This window comes from Ustilaginoidea virens, chromosome 1 (assembly GCF_000687475.1).
Source record: "Ustilaginoidea virens chromosome 1, complete sequence".
Taxonomy (NCBI): Eukaryota; Fungi; Ascomycota; class Sordariomycetes; order Hypocreales; family Clavicipitaceae; genus Ustilaginoidea; species Ustilaginoidea virens.
This window is the reverse complement of record NC_057316.1, coordinates 3,010,200-3,023,536: the sequence shown is the minus strand read 5'-3', so window position 1 is coordinate 3,023,536 and position 13,337 is coordinate 3,010,200. Positions and strand designations below refer to the sequence as shown.

General features: G+C 53.7%; 3 protein-coding genes across 3 annotated transcripts; 2 read left to right on the top strand and 1 right to left on the bottom strand.

The window, feature by feature from the left end:
• Window positions 1-341: 341 nt before the first annotated feature.
• On the bottom strand, window positions 342-1,691 carry UV8b_00577 (uncharacterized protein; the record flags this gene model as incomplete). Its single annotated transcript, XM_043138075.1, has 1 exon — window positions 342-1,691. One exon carries the CDS (start codon window positions 1,689-1,691, stop codon window positions 342-344), a length of 1,350 nt encoding a protein of 449 aa, XP_042994009.1.
• Window positions 1,692-6,571: 4,880 nt separating this feature from the next.
• Window positions 6,572-9,307, top strand: UV8b_00576 (uncharacterized protein; the record flags this gene model as incomplete). The annotated part of the gene is made up of 4 exons (XM_043138074.1): window positions 6,572-6,824; window positions 6,923-7,068; window positions 7,210-8,625; window positions 8,726-9,307. The coding sequence occupies 4 exons, from the start codon at window positions 6,572-6,574 to the stop codon at window positions 9,305-9,307; spliced, it is 2,397 nt and encodes a 798-aa protein (XP_042994008.1).
• A 1,310-nt stretch (window positions 9,308-10,617) lies between these two features.
• UV8b_00575 (uncharacterized protein) lies at window positions 10,618-12,955 on the top strand (the record flags this gene model as incomplete). The annotated part of the gene is made up of 2 exons (XM_043138073.1): window positions 10,618-11,491; window positions 11,574-12,955. The coding sequence occupies 2 exons, from the start codon at window positions 10,618-10,620 to the stop codon at window positions 12,953-12,955; spliced, it is 2,256 nt and encodes a 751-aa protein (XP_042994007.1).
• Window positions 12,956-13,337: the final 382 nt, after the last annotated feature.

Genomic DNA, 13,337 nt, shown 5'->3' with positions numbered 1-13,337 from the left:
GTGAATGGCATCAATGGTTTGATATAGTTTAGTCTACATGCAGCAACAACGATGGCTAACCCGCTCATGGGCTGGGACAAGACAATGGTAGCATTAAAAAAGAATGTACGGCAGAGAATTGGCAATTCCCCAGCAAAAACATCTAGCTGAGCCAGCAGACAATGGCAGAGCTTGCGAGCAAACAACAGCAGTATACAAAAAGTCTTGATACTGTGTCTAATCCATCCATTTTTATTCCCATCGAAACAATGTGTGACCGACCATGCGAAAGAGAAAAAGAGGCTACAAGACAAGGCTTAAAACGACACACTTCCCGCTCAGAATCGCAACGCATGCGACGCCTATAACAAGACAGCCACACCGGCAATAGCAGCCAGAGCGAGGTAGGCGGCTCCGGAAAGCTTCTCGAAAGAGGCAGCCGCGCTAGGCTTGGAAGAGTTGATGGCGCCGCTGGCAGAAGAAGTGCTGGAAGTGGCCCCGTTGCCGCCGCTGCCGCTGCCGCTGCCGCTGCCGCTGTTGCCAGAGGAGCCGGAGCCGCCATTGCCGCCATTGCCGCCATTGCCCCTAGAGGAACCAGATCCGCTAGATCCATCAGAGCTGGAGGTGGAGGTTGGCTTGGTAGCGCTGGTTACTGAAGCATTGCCGGAAGCGGAGGCGGAGGCGGAGGCAGAACCGGTAGCGGTAGCAGTAGCAGAAGCGGTGGAGTTACTGGCAGCGCTCGAAGTCTCAGGCTTGGTGTCGAATGACTTGGGGCAGGTCAGGTCGAAAAGAGGCTTGGTGGACAGGTCCTTGGTAATTGCAAACTTGGCCTTGTTATCCGGGTTGGAGTCGCGAAGAGTGTACCAGAATGTAGGCGTCTTATTGAACAGCTTGCGGCAACCAACTTCATCCCAGTAGTACTTGGCGTTTTCGACAGAAGCGACGGCATCGTCCCATTTGGGACCGCTGGATGGCCAACCAGTTTCGCAGAGCCAGACGGGCTTCCCGTTGACGGCACCAATGGTGGCATTGTAGGCTTTGTCGAAGAGATGGCCCGCGTTCTTGATGGTGTTGTTTTTGCCGCTCTCGTAGTAGGGGTACTCGTCGACGCCGACCCAGTCGACAACTTGAATGAGAGCTTGGGCAGAGGAGTTGGTCCAGGCATCCCACGTGTCGACGTGGCCAACTGGGACCGAGCCCAAGGCATTGTTGGCAAAGGCATCCTTGTAGTCCTTGATGAACTTGATAATGTTGGCGGGGCTGTTGCCGATACCGGCGTCGTTCCGGAGACCGGTTTGAGAGTCGCGGTACAAGTCCTCGCTGCCAATGGAGATGCCAATGACCAAGTCGGTGAACTTGGAACCGTACTTGGTGACGGCCTTCTTCAAGGCGGTAATTTCCTTGTTGATGTTGTCGGTGCCAGAGGCCCACACTCCCAACAGCAGGTTGGTCTTGGTCTCAATGGCAGCCTCGAAGGCCTCGATTGGGTCATCTTGGGAGTAGGCCTGAATGTTTGTGTAAAGTCGGACCGAGTTGAAGTCACCAGGGGCGCCCTCAAGATTCTGTGCTGTGTTGAACTCGGCAAGGAAGTCCTTCTTGAACTTGGCAGATCGGTCGGGAAGGGTTGCTCCTGAGTTGAATCCGAGGTAGTTGGAACCAGCCGAAACACCCAGGGCTAGGGTGCCGGCAGCAAGAGCAGATGGCAGATGCATTTCAATTGATTTTGTCAGTGGAGCTGTCAGGTAGTCTCTTCTGAGTCGAGAGAATTTTCAAGGAACGCTTCGGAAAAGTCCAAAAAAAAAAAAAAGGGGGCTCGTGACTATAATAGAGAGTGCAGGAAGACGTGATAGAGAAGGAAGACAGCTCCGACGTGTGAGGTTGAAGAAAAGAGTGTATCGGGTTGGAATCACAGAAGAGTCCAGATGCCCGAGAGTTTAAAAGAAAGAGAAAAAGCCAAAACGACTCAAACGAAGAGATATGGTATGTGCAAAAAAAAAAAAAAAAGGAGGAACAAAAGAGAGACCTTTTGAGACGCGAAGCTGAGCTGGACAAGGACCCTGACCAGGTATCACGTGATCAGGCTGGAGGGGATGCACAGCCTCATGCCAGGTATAAGCTGGCTGAGAAAAAAAAAAAAGGGGGGGGGGGAGAGGGGGGCCGGCTTACATTCTGGCCAGTCCATGGCCAGTCACAAGCTGCTGGCGCGGCCAATGCTCGCACCATATCAGTGGCACTACCAACGCTCCACTAGAGCTATTCCACTCATTTGTATGATACGTAGCAAAGGCCACGTAAGACTTGTGCGTAAGTCTCTCCTAGACAGGCCTTAGCTCAGCTCTCCTTATTTTATGTGCGCTAGTACATACCTACCTAGGTACCTTAGGTATGTATGCTATAGAGCACTATATATAGAGGGGCACAATTCGCCCCTTCTTAGGTTGCAATCAAGAACTATTATGCACCTTCGCTAGTGAGCCTCGCACACCGCGATAAATGCATCTTGAATCTTGTCTGATCTTGTCCGTTTCGCTCCCCTTGTCCGCTTTTTATTAGGGACGTGCGTGCGTGCGTGCTTGGGCGGCCCTTGACGAATCAATCGAAGCAACCGGTGTGCAATGCGTCGACCTCCGCTGCTCGCCTCGTTGTGAACCAGGTTCGCTCGACGTGCCGTGATTCGCCGACCAAGCCAGAGCTGAAACGAAACGCTGTTCGTGGCTACCTTGCATCAATACCAACGGAACTCCAGGCTTCCTATCCCTCCAGGTACCCAAGGTACTCGGTCTCGGCACATACCTACCTACCTCCTTAGGTACCTCCTTGTGGAATATTCAATACACCTCAGGCTTGTCCATTGACCGCGGCAGGAACAAAGAGCAAACAAAAAGCAGCACTGTTTGTTGCCTGTCCGAACGCCGCTCGATGAATCAAATTCCAGCAGGCGGCCTGAGACAGTCGTCATTGCTGATGTGTGCAGCCATGGTCTTCATTGAAGCTCATCAACCGTCAAGACGTTGACGACGAAAATCGGCTTGCGCCATTCTGTACGTCGAATGACTGTGAAGTGAAGCAATAAATGCCAAACCTTGCCAAGTCGAAGGGCCTTTGGTCAGCCCCGGCTATGAATTAAAAAGTCTCGGCAAGTCCTGATGGGCAGTCAGACGACGGACGCAACGTGACGTGACGTGCAAAGCCTTTGTCCCATGGCAACCATGGGAAGTTGTGAGAATCTACGGATAACTCTGTCGAATTGTACGTTGGAGGGTGCCACGAGGATTGCTCCAGCTTCGCGTAGCGCCAGCCATCTATTATCAGTAAGCGATGAAGGCATTTCAGTCTGTATACTCCAGAGCTCACGAGAAGTGCACAATAGACTGGCGCGCAGGTTGCCATATGACGGGTAAAAGATCCAGATCAATGGTAAAGCGGGCAAACAACGTTACAAGGGGGGGGGGGGATGCGAATTGAGGCACTTGAAGCTTGACATAGTAACCGAGTACCTACCTGGTAGATGGGGGAACATGTGATGGAAAAGAAGGAAAAAGTCGAGGCTCCTGAAGAGATTTCTCCGGGCCATTGTGCTTTGCCGCCTAAACCAGTTTGTGAATCACCCGAGCGAATCAATACATCAGGCTCAAGAGTCTCATTCACTCGTAATTCACCACCAAATCGTGGGGAAATTTGTTAAAAAAAAAAAGAAGAAAAAAAAAAAAAAAAAAAAAAAAACATCGGAGCCGGAGCAGCTCTGTTCGTCAGGTAAAGCGAAAGCTCAGCCGTTATCTCGGCAACCAGGTGTGCTGAGGGAGTTGGGGTTCCAAGGAAGCATAATAATGAGGCCAGAATCCAATGATCCGAAGGTTGACTTCACCGGGACCTTTAATCATCAAAGAAAAGAATTTCACGCAATCAAGCGTTGGGTTTTTCGGCACCGAGACTGCTACTGTAGGATGGTTACTCTCATCCAGCGCACGAGGTATTGACCCGGACGGAAGCTTTCAATACCATCGCTTTCCAAAAACAGTCGACACGATTGATCTTGTTGCGGTCACAACTTGTTGTTTGGCAAGTCGAGAGTTTCCGCATCAGCTCTGGCACGCCAGCCGGCACAATCCCCGGCACCAGACTGTGAAGTAGAGGCATTTTTTTTTCTATGCGTCATTAGGTGACTGATATGGAACGCGTTGGAGCTGGGCATCACCACCAAGCCCATGCTGCACAAAGTCTTATCATGAAGCTGACACTTGGCATCTCAAACGATGCTCAATAACGAGATGGCGTCAAATAGGGGTCTCGTGCGCCTGTATTTTGATGGGGCGCACCAGACGTCAACCAGAAGATACTAGACCGAAGTGATGGATGGGTCTTGGCAGAGTATGGCGTGATGAGAAACGCTTGAGGCAAATAAATCATCACCCTCCTTGCTGCCATTGAACTCGGCCCCCTCGTCTTTACCAAAATGGAACTCGGGTGGTTTTCATTGAAATATTACAGACAATGGTATTTCTACTCAGCGGTGAAGCGTACAGAACACCAACACGACGACGGGGTGGCTCCGTCGACTTTTTAAAAATGCCTTTTGGCAAGGTCCAGCAGGGCAGGGCAGGGCAGGGCAGGACAGGGCAGGGCGCGGTCGGTATCGAATCCGGGTCGCCGCGGGCCAGACGGCATTGACGGTTTCGAGTGTAAATATGCAATCTGCAGGCCCACGGAGCGTCGGCAGCGCCTCGTCTCGTCTCCAACGGTGCGAGCACCCGTTCCCTAATGATTCGATTTAGGGCTAGCCGCACCAAGTTGACCGGGAAGAATACTGTACTTGTCACAAAGAGCAGCGAGGTGCGTATATTTGGGTAGGGGGGAGGGGGGGGGGTCTCTCGCTTTTGGCACAGGGGAAGGAATGCAGAAGAGGTGATTCGAAGGTCAATACTTTGCGAATGGGCTGGGCTGGCGTGGTGATGAAAGAGCAAATGGGGAAGTTATTGCGCCGAAGAGCAAGAAGGGACGAACAACAAACTTGCAGCTACCGCCAGACCCGCCAGACCCGCCAGACCCGCCAGGTCCGCCACCAGACCCACCAGACCCACCAGACAGTACATTAGGTACCCAGGTACCCCGTGGGCCGTCAGCCAGGATATGGCGTCATCATCCATGACTGACGGCATTATCAAGGGTAAAGCCGAGACGGCGGATATCGAGGAAAGAGGCAACACGTTCGTTGCATGTGCCGTTGCCGTAGCAGTTGGCAACAAGCAGCCGCGGTAAACGCAGGAACAGACTACAGCACAGGCCCAGCCTAGAAGCCGCCACTATCATCCGCCCGTCGCAGACATACATGTAGGCTGCCTGGCCCTTTGTAACGCCGCTACGTACCCGTGTACGGAGCACTCCGTACGCGTGCATTGCATGAGGCTAACCGATTCCATGCAGGGATTTTGCCATTATTGCGGCTAAATGATAGTCTGTCCTGGTCGACGTGGCTGCTGCATAAGCCCTGTCTCGATCCTGAATCCCTCGAAAGCAGTCTCCGACGGCAGACGGCAGTCTTTCCGCAAAGTACACGTTATGTACGTGGTGTGTACGAACCACGTAGTAAGTAGTATGTGTCAATAGTAGTAGCCTAGTAGGGCCCCCAAATCCCCCCAGCGGAAAGCACGCAATTTGGTGGCTCGCTTGACAAAGACGACTGGATGGACTGGATGGATGGACTGGATGGACCCGCTGAAGAATTTACAGCGGTGCAGCTGCTCCGCTGCTGGCCTTGACGCCTTCCTGGTGCTTTGTATCTGGTGGTACTCGGGCTGATGCCGAAGCACGTGTCAAAGCCAAACACGAACAGGACGCGAGCAAGCAACATTGAAGCAAGCAAGCATTGATCTTTCCACCTCTCTTTCATCATCTGAGATCTTACACGTAGGTAGGTACCTACCTTACCTACCTCCTAATGTAATCCACCTGGGGGTACCAATCCAGCCACAGCCAGATCGGTAGACCGCACCACTAGGCTGCTCCCCCCTTATGGCATCATAACGCCAAAATGTTGGCATTCGTCTAACCCACAACGCCCTGCTGCCGACACAGGCTTTTAAACCAGTCTTGCGTGCCGTCCGGGGGATTACTTTTTTTTTTTTTTTTTTTTTTTTTTTTTTTTTTTTTTTTTTTTTTTTTTTTTTTTTTTTTTTTGCCTTTTCAATCTGCGGTACATCCAAGTTGACAGCTGCAGCACGCTGAGCAGCTGATACATCCCAGCAAGCAGGTGCAGAAAAATCCGACAGCCGGCGTCGTCCAACCAGACAGCTGCTCTGCCGTTCTGCGGACCCGGGTTGGTATCGTCCGTCTGGTTCCCATTCGGGCTGCTCTCTCGAATAGCTCCAACCAGGCATCATCTCAGGTTGGCAGGTTGGCAGCATTGCCTTTGGCAGCGTTTGAATTTATCTGGTCCACCGCTGCTGCCCTCGTCTTTTTAGCCCGGGACCAGGGTCCAGCAAGACCAGGCGGCATCGACTTCACTTATACAGCAGCCAACATTGTTGTATTTGCTGTATCCTTTACTCCCTCGTTCTTTGCATATTCCTGCTTCCGTCCCTCTCCTCTGCCCAGCATGACCCCGACGCCGACCATCAAGGACCGCCTCGCCAAGGCCGTTGGCTACGACTCCGACGGGCCCCAAGACGACGTTCCCCCCATCTCGAACACGGACGTCTTTATCGAGCGTGAGCCCACCGTCAGAGAGTTCCTCGCCGAAATTGCGCCCACCCGCCGCGGTGCTGCTCGTTACCTTTCCAACTTATTCCCCTTTGTCCACTGGATCGGCAAGTACAACTGGATATGGCTGACTGGAGACCTCATCGCTGGTGAGTGACGGGCGCTGTTAACCCTGATCTGATGCGGAACCCAACGAATGCGTCGCCACGCGACTTGTTTCTTCATTACTCACGCATTGACATTGTAGGAATCACGGTCGGTGCTGTTGTCGTTCCTCAGGGCATGGCATACGCCCAGTTGGCTCAGCTTCCCGTGGAATATGGTCTGTACACATCCTTCATGGGCGTGCTCATCTACTGGTTCTTTGCTACTTCCAAAGACATCACCATTGGGGTAAGGCTCGCCCTCTTTTTCCACTGCGCCAACGAGCATCACGTCATCCGAGTCCCGCTGTCGAGCTGTCCAGTTAAACCATACGAACCAAGCAATGGCTGGCTGCCTGTCCTTTCTCCGAGCTAACTTTGCTACTCGCAGCCTGTCGCCGTCATGTCCCAGGTCACCGGAGATGTCGTCCTCAGGGCCAAGGACAAGCTCCCCGATGTCCCCGGCCATGTCATTGCCTCAGCTCTGGCCATCATAGCTGGTGCCATCATCCTCTTTATTGGTCTGGCTCGCCTGGGCTGGCTCGTCGAGTTCATCACCCTTCCAGCCATCTGCGCCTTCATGACCGGCTCCGCTGTCAACATCATCTCCGGTCAGGTCCCCAAGTTGATGGGCATCACCGGCGTCAACACCCGGGATGCTCCCTACATGGTCATCATCAACACTCTCAAGAATCTCCCAACCGCCCGGGTCGATGCCGCGCTTGGCCTGTCGGCTTTGCTGATACTCTATCTCATCCGCGGCACCTGCTCCTTCATGTCAAGGAAGCAGCCACAGCGTGCAAAGACATACTTTTTCCTCTCCACTCTCCGCACCGTCTTCGTCATTCTTCTGTACACTGCCATCAGTGCCGCCGTCAATGTTCACCACAAGCTCAAGCCCAGCTTTAGCATCATCAAGGACGTCCCGAGGGGTTTCCAGCACGCCTCTGTTCCGAAAATCAACAAGGAAATCATCAGCTCCTTCTCCCCCGACCTCCCAGCTGCCGTCATTGTCATGCTGATTGAGCACATTTCCATTTCCAAATCCTTTGGCCGGATCAACAACTATGTCATCGACCCGTCCCAGGAACTCGTGGCCATTGGCGTCACCAACTTGCTCGCCCCTTTCCTCGGCGCCTACCCGGCCACCGGATCCTTTTCCCGGACCGCCATCAAGTCCAAGGCTGGTGTCCGAACGCCCTTTGCTGGTGTCATTACCGCCATTGTCGTCTTGCTGGCGCTCTACGCCCTGCCGGCTGTCTTCTTCTACATCCCCAACGCGGCACTCGCGGCCGTCATTATCCACGCTGTCGCCGATGTCGTTACTCCCCCGAAAGTCGTCTTCCAGTTTTGGCGCGTCTCGCCGCTCGAGGTGCCCATTTTCCTGGCTGGAGTGCTCGTAACCGTTTTCTCTTCCATTGAGAATGGCATCTACACCACCATGTCGGTCTCATTTGCCATTCTGCTCTGGCGACTCTTCCTTAGTCGCGGCCGAGTCTTGGGAGTTGCCCGCATTCGTACTGCTCGCGCCAAGCAGCTGGCTGTTGGCGACAAGAAATCTAGCGGGGAAGCTGAAGCCTTTGCACAAGAGTCAGACGAGTCGTTGCGAACAGGGTTCCTCCCCCTAGATCATGAAGATGGCTCCAACCCTCGAGTGGTCGTGTCCAGCCCGCACCCCGGCATTTACATTTACAGATTCGCCGAGGGCTTCAATTACCCCAATGCCGGGCGGTATATGAATCATCTCACCGACCTCATCTTCAAGGAGACCAGGAGAACTGATGCAGGTCTCTTGGGCAGGCTAGGCGTAAGTCCACCCCCCCCCCCCCCCCCCTCGTCCTCTCAACCCCCTGGGCAGCCCCCTTGTCTCAAATCACGATGATACTCACAAAAATAACAATGGACAGGATCGGCCATGGAATGATTATTCGCCGCGCAAGCAGAGAGTTGACGAGGTTGATAATCGTCCGACTCTAAAAGCCATCATTTTCGACTTTTCTTCTGTGAACAACATCGATGTCACAGCCGCCCAGACCCTGATTGACGTGCGGAATCAACTGGACCGCTATGCCGCACCAAACACAGTCGACTGGCACTTTGCCCACATTGAAAACAGATGGACAAAGCGCGCCCTCGCCGCGGCCGGCTTCGGATTCCGCTCCCCCAAGCCTGCCCCCGGCGAAGGCGCCAAGCACTGGAAGACCATCTTCAGCATTGCCGACCTTGGAGGATCCGACAGCGCAGCCAAGGCTGCCGAAGCTGCCGAACTGGCCGAAACGACTGAAAAGAGTGAAAAGACGGACAAGTTACTCGGCGAGGTCGACGCCGAGAATGATGGATCCGACGTGTCACACTTGTCGGAAAAGGATGCGCCTCGGAATCCGGGAAGCGCACAGCTGGTGGCGGTTCACGGATTAAATAGACCTTATTTCCATTTCGACCTGCAAGAGGCAGTTGAGGCGGCTATTGCCAACACTGAGCGATGGTGAAGCCTTTTTACGGGTGCGGAGGCGAGGCACAAACATACCCGGACGTGATTTTATTTTTCTTACAGTCCATCCATATAGTACTACTTGCAGCACGGGAGAGTGGGATTGGCGCATCGATTTAAACGTGGAATTTTTTTTTTCCTTTTTCTTTTTTCCGCAAGCCATTTTCTTGTATGTCACGAATTTTCAATTTTTTTTTTTTTTTTTTTTTTTTTTTGGAGCGAGGTACCTAAGGTAGGTAGTGAGTGGACTGCTAGGGAGAGCTGGAGACTGGAGCTTGACTGCATTTGTCGTCATTCTACAAGCAAGCTGCGCCGAGGTTGTTTGTGACGTCGCCAAAAAAAAAAAAAAAAAAAAAAAAAAAAAAAAAAAAACCTACGGGTCATCCATGGTATTGCGTGCATGCCTTTGAAGATGATGGCTCCAGTCGTCTCGTACTGCTTTGCTTGTTTTCGGTTTCTTCGGCGGTGAATTGCTTGCTTGGTGCCAGGGGGTGCCAGATGGAAGTGGAGATGCCACGCGCCAGTGACGACACGGGCCACGCCGTGGCGTCTGATGGACTGTCACTGATGATGGTGACTGATGATTGTCGACTCGGCAGCCGTCTGGTGGGGTTGTATGTTAGGTTCCTACTACCTACATACCTCTTTGTATGGATCAAATGTATGGCGCTACCAAGTACCTATTCTGCCTCGGGACTCGGAGATTGCCAAAGTGCCAACCAGTCACGTCTCGTGTCGAAGCAGCAACTCACTCCTCACTCTGCATCCTGTCCGTCAGCCTGTGCAAGCTCCGAGCTCCGGCGAACCACCAGCTGCCCTGCACTGCACACTACACTGCTGCTTGCCAGCTGCTGCCTGCAGCTGCATCCCTGGCCTTTCCGGCAGGCGCGATGGGCGATCTGTCAACCAGCCGAATAACGAATAACCAACCAGGCGGGACCGAACGCCGAACGAACGTCTCTCGGAAGGCGCACAACACACGGCTGGGCCATATGCCCTGCCATGATTGTCTCTTGCCCCAGTCCCTGGCCCCAACGCTTTGATCCTTCCCTTCCTCACCTCCCCTTTGTACCTTTTTTTTTTCAATTTATTATTATTATTTTCTTTTACCTTTTCCTTTTCCTTTGCCTTTTGTCCCCCCCCCCTTTTTTTTCTTTCTTCTGCTTTGTTTCTTGTGAATGTCGTTTTTCGTGTGCGTGTTTAAAGAAACCGGATTCCCTTCTCATTGGCGGTCCTGTCGAGTTCACCCGTCACCGTCCCCGTCACCGTCCCCTTCTCGCTGCACGCTTTGCTTTCTCTTGTATCCTCATGGATCCGAATCCGCCGCCCTCGTCGTCGCCTTCTCGTCAGCCGCAGCTGCTCCACGACTCCGCTACGGCCGCCACCGCTCCTGGCCGCAGCCAGCAAGCATCCCTCGACCCACGTCGCCAATACGACGATGCGGCAAGACCAGCGACGCCAGCAACGCCAGCGGAACCGCATCGTCCGCAAGATGATGGTCTCCGAACCCTGAACACTGCACCTTCGCGACGTTCGCTAGCATCACTCGCCTCCCTGAGCCGACCAGTCAGCGCCGCTGCCTCCAACGTCAACCACGAGCAAGGTCGACTCTCTGAAGGATCACGCCGCCCAAGTATTCGAATCCGACCAAGCACCGCCAGCTTGACAGGTCAAAACCCGCCGCCCGATTCGGCACCTGTTGACGCTCCCCAAGCACAGCCACGTCCGAAGCATGAGCCGTCGAGCGGGAATAGGCCGAGGAGCATCTCCCAGCCGGGACCCGCACCTCCGCCCGTCCCGAGGGATGTTTCTCTTGGAGCAAGAAACTCATGGCGGGCTCAACCGCACACGGCTCTTCCGCGATTGACGGAAGAGGGACCGCGGCCAACCATGGCAGAGCTGGGACTGGCGGGAGCAGGGCCTGCGGACACATTGCCTTTCTCGCCGAGGGCTGCCGCCATGCCTCTGGAACCGCCTCTGGGCCGGAGGCGTAGTGCAGGGGAAGCTGGGATAGGCGAGGCCCAACACAAGCCGCAACGATCGAGTCTTGTGGGCCGCATCTTCCGACCCAACCTGAGACGGTCAATGGTTGTTCATCCCCCACCAGAGACTCGTGTCTATGCTGATCCTAGGCATCCTGATGAGTATAATGAGCAGTTGGTGGATTGGCTGGATATCATTGGTATGGCAAACAGTGGACCCGCCGCGCCGCGCCGTGCCGTCTACCATGTCTGCTGCCTTGCATTGCTGATCAAAGGAAACAGACCCCGAGGTACAGACTCTGTCCACCCTGACAAATGTTCAAAATTCTCTCTTCGTTCCGGATTTGGGAAGCTGGGTCAACCGAAGACCTACCTATGTCTTGTCCCAGCCTGTGCCGAGGCGCGATGTGGTCCCACCGCCAGAGGAGCCCTCCATCAGAGAAGAGCAGGAATCCGAAGGAGACGTAAGAGGCAGGGAGGAAGAAGAAGAAGAAGAAGAAGAAGCGAGGCCGCGGGAAGTGGAGGGAGCTCCCAAACCACGTGTTGGACGTTCAGATACCATTTCTTCCCGATTAAGCGATTCCCACTATGCCGCCCTTCCCCACGGTGAGACTTTGGAAGGCTGGACGGCGGCAGAAAAATGGGAACTCGATGACCATGTCCGCCACATGATGCACTCGCGACGGTCCAAGTTCAAACGTCAGATGAAGGGTTTCGGCCAATACGTACGACGACCGCTCGGCTTCTTCGTCACCCTCTACGCCACGTTGATTACCCTCTTCGGTCTCGCCTGGGTATTGTTCCTCATCGGATGGATCTACGTCGGTGAAGAGCAAGTGTATGCCATTCACATCATCGACAGCGTTCTGGTGGCCCTCTTTGCCATTATGGGTGATGGCTTGGCGCCGTTCAGGGCCATTGACACCTACCACATGATTTTCATTGTCCGGTATTGTCGCATCATTGCCAAGGCGAAGAAGAAGGCGGCCAAGGGTTTGGCTCGGCCCGAGCCAGGGGCGGGAGCAGCAGGCCAAACGCAAGGGGAGCCAGACAAGCCAGGCGAAGACACTAGTCAATGGCCTGGCTTGCGACAGGGCAACAACACCCAGGTGGCACCATCTGTCGCCGTGGACGAGGACAAACCTGACAGCCTCCCCATCGCCTCGGACCTCGAAGACGCAAAGTCGACGGTGAGCTCACACTCCCCGGAAATGGACTACCTCACACCCAAACAGCGCAGGTCCCTGCAGCACCACCAGAAGAAGCTGTCCAAGTCCCACTCGTTTTACAAACCCCACGAAACCCTTACTCACCACGCTTTCCCTCTGGGCCGCCTCGTTGCCATCATCATCTTGCTGGACTGCCATTCCTGTCTGCAGATTTCACTGGGCGCCTGCACATGGGGGATAGACTATCACCATCGCCCGTTTGCCCTGACCACGGTCATACTGTGTGTCAGCATTACGTGCAATCTGACGGCCGGCCTGGTCATCATGTTTGGTGACAGGAAGACGCGCAAGAAGGACGTGGTGGAGTTGCTGAACAGGCAGGCCTTGACGGGCGACGCCATCAAAAAGGTGGAGAAGAAGAGGGGAAAGCAGGGACAGGAGACGGACAATGACAGCGAGAGGTTTCTGACGGGGCAGAATGGTGCGAACAACTAGATGGATGATGGGGGTAAAAAACGATAATTGAACACGAGATTTGACGACGACGACGACGATGATGATGATGATGATGATGATGATGATGGTGATGAAGGGGCATCAGGCGTTTTCTTTTCCCTTTTTTTTTTTCCATCTTCTTTTTTCTTCTTTCTTTGGGCAATAAGGCTTTTTCAATTATGGCTGATTTTAATTTAAATTTGTTGCTGGCTGCCTCCTAGGCAGATGCATGGATGATGACCTTGGTTATCGTGTACGTCTTGCTGTACTGCACTGTACTGTACGGTACGCGCTTGCTTGTACTTACCTACCTGGTACTCACTCGATATAGGAATTAGGACTCTATATCTTCCCTCTAGCTTGCTTAAAAAGAAGTAATTCG